At 38.2% G+C, this 9754-nt stretch overlaps 1 protein-coding gene across 1 annotated transcript in view; it reads right to left on the reverse strand.

The window, feature by feature from the left end:
* Positions 1 to 9754, reverse strand: part of lamb1b (laminin, beta 1b) — a 29625-nt gene that overhangs the window by 16020 nt on the left and 3851 nt on the right. Inside the window, 6 exon segments of the mRNA XM_037695719.1 lie at positions 1197 to 1385; positions 1511 to 1631; positions 2022 to 2224; positions 3916 to 3979; positions 4063 to 4251; positions 6630 to 6703. Of these exon segments, the coding sequence (XP_037551647.1) occupies positions 1197 to 1385; positions 1511 to 1631; positions 2022 to 2224; positions 3916 to 3979; positions 4063 to 4251; positions 6630 to 6703 (840 nt within the window).

Genomic DNA, 9754 nt, shown 5'->3' on the forward strand with positions numbered 1-9754 from the left:
TCAAGTTTCTGATTGACACACCTGGTCCTAGTTATTGATTACCACACGTGCTTCAAGTTTCTGATTGACACACTTGGTCCTAGTTATTGATTACCACACCTGCTTCAAGTTTCTGTTTCTCGTACCTCCTTTTAGATTTCTGCACCTTCTTCTGGTTTCTAATGATCACATCTGGTCCTATTTTTTGATAGCTGCATTCCATTTAAGTTTCTTATTATTTCACGTGGTCCTAGCTCTGATTGTCCTACCTGGTTTTAATTTCTGAATGCCAAACCCTGTCCTAGTTTCTGACTGCTACACCTAATTCAAGTGTCTGACTGACCCACCTGGTTGTAGAATCTGATTGTTACACTAGATCCTAGTTTCTAATTGACATATCTGTCTACTACTTCACCTTCAGACCTGTTCCTGGTTTCTAAGCGTCAAACCTGGTCTTAATTTATGATTGTTGATTTCTAAAATTTGTCAAAGTTTCTTATTATCACATTTGGTGCTAGTATTTGATTGTCACATCTGGTTCCAGTATTTTGAGTGTCACTCTTCCTCGCCTTCAAGTCATTATTATTATGTTTTCATGACCTGTTGTTGTTTTCTTAAATATTTTTCTTGTTCTTATCATAGGTTGCTCCTTCTGATCCCTCACATTAAGCTTCATATTATTTTTTTGCCACTTATTTTACAAGCTAAAAGTTAGCCCACAGTGATTTTTATTTTCCACCTTCAAGTCTTCATCCTCTAGAGTTTCTTTTAAAGTTTGTATTTTATTTCTCTCTTGCAGGAAATGTTATTTTGGAGCAGTTTATTGGCTTTAAATAGCTGAAGCCCCAGGAGTTCTCAGAGAACAACCATCTGCTATGAACATAGATGTCTGAAGTCTTTGCATAGTTCCAAGTAGGTAATTTCTCTCGTATAAATGAATAAGAAGGATGGTCAATTTGCGCAACAAAATAAAATATTTCATTTGATTGCAGTATTGCTGTTTTTACCCAGTACTATAATCATGCTGAAACAGTGACTTTGACTAAATCTCGAGTCGTTTTCACCACCTGTGTTTAAGGAAATTAAAGTGGCTGTTACAGCATGATTGTAGTACTGAGTTTATAGAAAAGAAACGTGCTGGAGGGAAAAAAACCACATAAATTATAACAAACGCTTCTTGTAATGAGCAGAAATAGGTTGTATGGTGAAAGACGTACGTTCGCAGATGTTGGAGTCTCTCAGGTTCCTGTGGGGGTGCTGGTAGAAGAAACGTGCGCACTGCTCGCACTGTCGGCCCACGGTGTTGTGCTGACAGTCGTCGCACACGCCTCCGCTCACCTCGCCGGTCAAAACGTACACGGCGTGGTCAAAGTGGCACGATGTGGAGTGATGATTGCACTCACACTCTGTAAAAAAAATGTCAGAATAATATAACATATGGCATTCTGTTACAGTATAATAATGTTTTAGTAGATGTGCTCCATCATAGATTATAAATCAGAACCAAACACGGACTGATTCCTGTTCTTACTCTTGCAAGCGTGGCTGTTTCGTCCCTCTGCAGGTCTCCAGGGCAAATCGTGATAAAAGTCCTGACAGCGCTCACAGTTCAGTCCCTGAGTGTTGTGGTTGCACACACAGCGGCCATGAACCTGCACACAAACACATCCTGACTTATATACTACCAAACTGGTTCTAATACTTTAGCCTTTTGTAATATTAAATACATTTTCCTAAAGGTAGGCTTCTGTTTACTTGATATGCAGCCCAGTAGAAACATCCTGCTTAACTTGTCATTATTGGAGTTTTGTTGATGACAAAATATAATGTTCACATTGTTGTCATAAACGGTGATGTAATGTAATTAAAACCTTCAGAACAGCTTCTGAATGATGCTGTTTTCCCAATAAATCTGTAATAAATTTAATGAAGGCTCAAACTTAATCAAGACAGTTACCAAATTTAAAATTATAATGAGAATAAAGCCACACTTAAAGTATAATTTTACTTAGATAAATAAATAAAGCGTTTTTTTTCCGTACCATGCCTTCAGCTGTGGACGGTTGCCCGTCGATGGGCGCGCACTCGGAGGCGTGGCCGTAGCAGAAGCAGTTCCCACGGACAACCATGTCGTAGAGGGCGTAGTAGTACTTCTCCGTCACCTCGTCCCGCGAGTCGAGCAGGTTGTCGCCCAGCGTGTGGAGCTTGATGAACTTCACTCGGAGGTTAGTGATCTTCAGCATGTCTCCACACATAAAAACATTTGTGTTAAAATAACAGGAACGTCCACTTCAGCGCCCTGTTTTCAAGTTTTTAGTCTGGACGCAAGGTAGCAGTGAATTATTTACTGGAAGCGTTATTTTCTGAGAGTTTGGGACTTTGTGGACTCTGCTGTAGTTCTTCACGCACCCACAACTCTCATCACTAATTTAACACAAAGTCTCTGCGTCTGAGGAAGACGACGCATCTCAGCCTGGATGTAAGAGGAGTTTATGAAGCCGGAGTTGCTTCCGTGTGTGAAATTCTTCCAGGCTGACCTTTGACCCAGCAACTCTGCTGTGGAAAGCTAAACAAATGTCTGACGGTTACAGGAAACTGCTTTGAGGCAGGATTTGTCTTCAGCATCCCAGCAGGGAGTCCAGAGTAACGCTCAGACTAAATTAAACATTAGATATTGTGTAAATTTCATTTCAAACACTTCCAGTTGATCAGTGTCGAGGAATATCTACTTTGATTATAAAATCATGTTCACCGTTTTAGGTAAACTTGCAGCTTATGAGGAGTTTACTTGCATCTGTTATTAATATAAACCAACCTTTAATATATATTTTACTACAAGAAAATGCCTTACAATGCACATCTGTGGCCCGACAAGTCATTAAACATTAAATAAAGCCTCTACTTTAACTTTATTGTGGTTGTAAACAACAATAAAAACACTACCTAGCTAAACCACATTTCCTACATTGTACACATATTTCTCATAAGTTCAATAAAATTTTCAACTTTAGTGGAGAAAAAGAAAAGATATAAAATATGCCTATTTAAGTTTTGACTCCTTATTTATAACAGTTCATATCTAATTTGTAAACAGTATGATGATGTGTGGGTGTTCAACTATTCAACACAAATAAATTATGACTTCCTTCTTGAACCCCAAGTCACAATTTTCATTAAAGTGTCAAGTTTAGTACAGAAATGGTTCTTTATGTGTCCAATAAAGTTCAGTCAGGTCATTTGGACATTTTTTGTTGTTGTTGTTGAGACGTTTCGTCCTTCATTCAAAGGACTTCATCAGTCCGAGGAGCTCAGTTCCACAAGCAGCACTATCCCATAGTGGACCAACCAGTTTGCTGGTGATAAGATGGTTTCTGAAGCCCGCTCTCTCTCCCCCGTCCACTCCTCTGAGGCAGCCATAGCCAAAGTAGGACTCAGTTTGTTGTGGCTCCTCGGACTGATGAAGTCCTTTGGATGAAGGATAGAACGTCTCAACACAAAAAAAGAAACAGTCCAGATAACCTGACTGAACTTTGCTGGATTTTTTTTTCACCTGGATTATTGAGCATGAACTTTGAGGTTCTTTATATATTTACTTTGGACTTTTTAATAAAGTTAGAAATGAGAAAATCCCTTTTAACAGCCTGAATGTTTAGACCAATTGGTTGGCAAAGCATTTATTGTGTTCCTGTCCTTGCCGTTTCCTATTCTTCCCAGTCGTTTACAGTTTTATGACCAGTAAACCATCAATCAGAAACGGTGTCTCCACTTAACGGGCCAATTAAAAACTAATATTTCCATAAGAAAGACAAGTAAAACAAAAAATAAGATTGTCACTAGAGTTAAAATGTACAAACAGCACAACAATAGAAGTTTTTGAAAAGTACCTCAGATGTTTTTTTGTTTGTTTGTTTGTTTTTAATGGCAGATGCAGCTTACTTTGTATTCTCAAACTGTAGGGGTCTTCGATCTCAAAGGCAGGGTCCAGCACTCGAAATATCACCTACAACAACAAAATGTTCAAAATCACAGACTTGGTAAAACAATCTTTTTCTAAAATAAATGATGGGATGAAAGCAGGCTCACCTCTCCCTCTGTGGACGGCTCGATGTCGGAGTAGCGGGAGTCACAGATGATCTCGTCTACTCTCGCCATGGGGCCCGTGGAGATGCTGGGGAACACCGACCGGCAGTCGTAGGCAAAGTAACGGTAAACCTGCCACGTTTTCCCATAATCCATTGAACGCTCGATCATCATGGCCGCCGGGCGAAACGTCTGTGAAGGCATAAAATATCAGGCCTGACTAAAATAAGTAAGAATATATTTTGTTTAGGAACTTTTTATCTGTAGCAAAGCTCAAGTTTTTTTCAAATCTCTTACTTTTTTGGGGGAAAAGGGAAAGAAGCATCATGGAGAAATTCATTCATTCAACCTTTATTTATACAGGTTAGTCTCATTGAGTCACGAGGACTGTTTTAGACAAAAGAACACAGACGACGTACGGACAATAGACAGTCATAAAAAAATTAAAAGTAAATAAAAGTAGTGATATAAAATGAAATAAAAACAAGCTGAAACGGGGTAAAATCCTAAAAACAGGAACGTGTCTACTCTGCATTGATGTTTGCATTGAACTTAACAACTGTGTAAAATCCCTTAGAGAGGTCAAAGTTGACAGCTTCAGATCTTTTTATAAGATATTCCAGGATACAGGAGCGGAGTAAGAGAAGGCCCTTTTACCGAATTCAGTCCGCACTAATGGGACACTTCAGGTAATTATGTCTTGAGAGCGCACGCTGTAGCTGCACTGACGTGACATGTAGGTGGAGATGTATGAAGACAACAGACCAAGGAGAGATTTAAAGATGAAAATGTACCAGTGAGAGAGTCTGTGTGAAGTTAATGATGACCAGTTAACCAGTGAATACAGGGTGCAGTGGTGGGTACGGTAGTTACAACCAGTTATGAATCTTGGTGCACCGCGATAGACAGCGTCCAACATCTGCAGGGTTCTTGTAGGAGCGTTCATGTAAATAATGTCACCACAGTCAATGGCCAGAAGGAAAGTAGTAGTTACAAGGCGTTTCCTAGCATTCAGAGTTAAACGAGATCTGTTTCTGAAAAAGAAACCCACATTTAATTTTAATTTCTTTATCAAGTTTTCAACATGAGGCTTAAAAGAGAGATGCGCATTGACCAAGATTCCCAAGTATTTTCTAGATTTGTCATTCAAGGACATCCTTGTAAAAGAGGTTGATGATCTCAATGGATTTCTTCCTGGTAAAATAAAGGTTAAAAATTAAAAAGTATTTTCTAAGAATCGACAAACTCAATAGGAACACTATTTGTAGATAAGATAGGAGGAAGGACTGCTGGTACAAACTTCCTGTTTGAAAACAACATCCCTTTGGTTTTATCAGCATTTAGCACCAGTTTGAGACGGAACAAATCTGACTGGATGATGTCGAATGCAGACTTTAAAAGCTGGAACACCTTTGCAACTGATTTAGCTCGACAATAAACAACCGTGTCATCGGCATAAAAATGTAAGGATGCATCAGGGATGATCTGACCTACATTACTTATGTACAGTAGATTGTAAAGAGGGTGGGTCCTAAGACTGAGACTTGCGGTACACCATTGTTAACGGTTAAATAGCTGGAAGAAGTACCATTATGTTGAACACATTGCCTCCGATCTGAGAGATAGTTAGAAAACCAACCAATAGTGTGGTCTGAATTGAAGCATCCCTGGACATTTGACAACTTTGACTATAATTAGCTTTTAACATTGTTAGGAAAATTGGAGATTAAAAAAGACGTTGCCACAGTAAATCAATTAATATCTAAAAATCCTCCTGATAAGGTAAAGATCAAGGTTCTTCACTAAAAACTTACTCTAAGCGTCACCTCAGCAAGAGGAAAAACGTTAAAAAGAGTTTAAGAACAAGCTCAGCGACCTCAAACAAGATGCAAACATTCGGCTTGGAGGTACAGTAAAGCCAAAGAAGCTGTTTAAAAGCTGGATCAGTCATTAAAATAGATGAAGTTACTCAGTTTTGACTATTCAGCTTCACTTACATCCTTCAGGGAGTTTTTATAGTTGGGATGAAACCAAATGTCGAACAAAAAGTCCATTTAATGGGAGCTTTTAGGAAATCTTATCGGCATCAGCAAAAAAAACAAAGACTTGGACCAGAGAAGTAACCATAAGTAAACTAACCACAGAGCAGAGTTTAATTACTTAAATAAGTTTTATCTTTCTGTGCACACATTTTCCATTTATGTTATGCCAATAACTTTATACATTTTCTAAATATTTAAAGAACTAGTTGAAACTACTGGCGCAGCGGTAAAGCAGCTGGATGCTGATCCTTCCTGTCACTCAGCCAACAACAAGATGGAAACAGGAAGTGTGTCCTTGAGCGTGTTTTGACTTCAGTGTAGTCGTGACTCGAGCTGACCGCCTGCACTCGTCCTCCTTCTGTTGCCCTCAGGAGACTAGACTTTCTGCAGCTTGTTGTGAAGGTTGTATCTGCTTGACATGAATATTTATGCCTACGTGTGTGTGTGTGTGTGTGTGTGTGTGTGTGTGTGTGTGTGTGTGTGTGTGTGTGTGTGTGTGTGTGTGTGTGTGAGAGAGAAAACGAGCACCTTAAAGGTCATGATGAGGTGTGTGAAATGAAACTCGGCCTCCAGGTCCAGCTGGATGGTCACGTTCTCCACACCTGCAGGGCAAAGGACAAAGCGGACACAATAAAATTCCCAATAATTAAGATTTTTTTAAATGCTGGCACAAAAACCCAAACTGACTTTCTCCCACGTTCAGATGAGTTCACAGATGGTTCTGCTTAAGCAGCTGACTGAATTTGTTCTCTGACAGCATCCAGATATGCACGTGTACGGTTCTGGTTCTGGTTGGGCTGCGTGTCTAAACAACTGAACACGGGATCAAACTAAACAAGAAACGTTTCAGATTGATGGTAAAACTCTTTCATTTATCTCCACAAACCCACTGTATCCACAAAACAGCGTAATTAAGAAATATTGTAAAGATTGTCGTCAAACTTAGATGTTTTTGATGATTTTACACAAACAGGGAAGTGTGAATAGTGTGAGCATTCACACTATTGAGATCCACTTTTTCTTGTTTCCTTATACTATTCCGTACGTTATCCGGCAGCCAACTCCTTCCGCAATTTTTATACTATTTCAACACATCGTACATCAAAACATTCGGCTGTTGAAGGACAATCCTGCGATTAATTTTGGTATTGGTGCAACTTTAGCTTTTGGAGATATTTAGCCTTTTCTGCCATTTTTGCCCTCTTTGAAAATGAATTAAGCTTATATTACATCCTTTATAACTTTTGATCTGTGTACAAACGTTTACTACTACTTTCACATTTTGTTCCGGTTAAGCTTCTTTCAGCTTCCTTGTGCAAAATTTAACTAAAATTTCAGCTACTTTCAGCTAATTTCAGCTGGGGTTTTTCAACTGTTTTGTGTGCCTTTCAACTTTATTCAGCTAAGTCCAAGATTTTTGTGCTTCTTTTAACTTGTTTCTGCTAATTCCATCTTGGTATGCCCCTTTCAGCTTATTACTGCTAAATTCAGCTATTTCAGCTACTATTTAGCTGTTTTATGATAATTTCAACTTTTTCAGCTAATTTAACATTTTTTGCAATCATTTCAACTTATTTCAGCCTAATTCAGCAAAATCATGCTCTACCCACTTCCATCTGGTAATTTAAACTTATTTCTGCTTGTTTTAGCTACTATTCAGCTGTTTTTGACAAATTTAAGCTTTTTGCAGATAATTTCAACTTTATTGTGTTAATTTCTGCCTCTTTCAGCCTTAGTGAGCACAGTTAAGCTCACTTCACTTCCTTTTGGGAATTTAAGCTTCTTTGTAAATTTCTTTAGCCACTATTCAGCTGTTTTTGCAAAATTTCAGCATTTTGCAAATAATTTCAACTTCATTGTGCTAATTTCTGCCTCTTTCAGCCTTAATGGGCACAATTAAGCTCACTTCACTTCCCTTTGAAATTTTAAGCTTCTACCTTTCTTTAGCTACTATTCAGCTGTTTTGGGAAATTTCAACTTTTTGCAGATAATTTCAACTTTATTGTGTTAATTTCTGCCTCTTTCAGCCTTAGCGAGCACAATTAAGTTCACTTCACTTCCTTTTGAAAATGTAAGTTTTTTTCTACTTTTCTTTAGCTTCTTCAGCTGTTTTGGGGAAATTTCAGCATTTTTAAGATAATTTCCACTTATGCTTTCTTCTGATAACTTAGGCTTGTTCTTCATTTTCAGCTACATTTCTGCATGTTTTTAGCTCATTTCAGCTGTTCTTCAGCAGGTTCTTCAGCAATAAGCAATCACACTGCATTTTCTCAGGAAGTGCACATTCTCTAGTTCTTTTTGTGATTCAGTTAACAGTGAAAGAGTTCATCTACAGCTGAATTAAACATCTTTTCCAAGTCATTTCATTAAATGCAGATAAAGTGTCCCCACATTTGTATTTTGACAGTAAAAACAGACATATTTAATATTTTAAATCTATGGTAGTTTAATAACCGCCTACTGGGTGCAGACATGTACTAACATGGGTTTAAACAGTCTTATTGTTTGCATGAATCTAAAATAAACATCTTTTAAGTCACAGTGGATCATATGTTGTAGGACTGCAGTGAGGGAACCAGGAAGTCGTCGTTCATCTGTGACTTCCTGCTGACTGAAAGTCCTCGGCACAGCCGGCCGGCGCTCCGATCAGGACTCACAGCTCTGACAGATTCCCACCGTTCTGCAGGAACGTGCAGCCTAAATATACGAGGGGATTACAGTTTGCACCCTAGTTTTTAGTTTTAGTGTGTGGGAACCAGCTGTTTGCATCTGTCAGGTAGATTAAAGAGGTTTTTTTTGTCATTATGAGAGAAGATTTTTCAATATTTAAAAAGCACGTCTTTTTTTTTTTTTTGTTGCATCTGTGAATACAAACATTTAGTTTTAAAAGAAAACCTGGATATGAGCAAATGAATTACTTTCAGCTTTGCATCTCTGCTCTGGGCATTTTCACAGTTAAAATTGAGTGAATGTATATTTAATTAAAATATTAATGATGACTTCTTCATACATATCTATTATTTGCATTTTGCTTTTCTTTTACTAATTACCTATAAAATTTGACCCAAAAGCTTTCTTTGTTCCACGTGTGGTAATTGTTTTTTATGTGCAAGCTTTAAATTTTACAAACATGTGTGTGTTGCTCAGATAGTTTGCCTTTATGGAGTGTTAGCAAATAAGTTTATACTTTATCCATCCATCCTTCCATCCATCCATCCATCTATTCAATTCAGTTTATTTATCCATCCATCCTTCTGACAATCCAATGAGCTAATTACTTTTCAAGCTAACCAAACTACTTGTGTTAGCTTACCACATGCATGGGTCTTATTTTTTTTACAACACAGCTGTGAAAATGATCTATTGTTAATATATAAAATGTTTTATTTGTTCAGTTACAAAATAAAATGAAAAATCAAGTGTTAATTAACCAACAATGAAGACACTTCTGTAAATGAGCAGAGTTGTCGTGTACCTATAGGTGCCTTTAAGAAACCAAAGCTGCATTAGAAAACTAAACGTTAGACAATAACAGCTTCATAAGAGCCACTTTAATTCACTTTAAAGTCACTTCCAGTGATAGAACATCTGTTTTTCTAGCAGCCCACCTGTCCCCCCCCCCCCCCCCCCCCCCCCCCCCCCCCCCCCCCCCC

Source organism: Nematolebias whitei, chromosome 22 (genome assembly GCF_014905685.2).
Source record: "Nematolebias whitei isolate Nwh7 chromosome 22, NemWhi1, whole genome shotgun sequence".
Classification (NCBI taxonomy): Eukaryota; Metazoa; Chordata; class Actinopteri; order Cyprinodontiformes; family Rivulidae; genus Nematolebias; species Nematolebias whitei.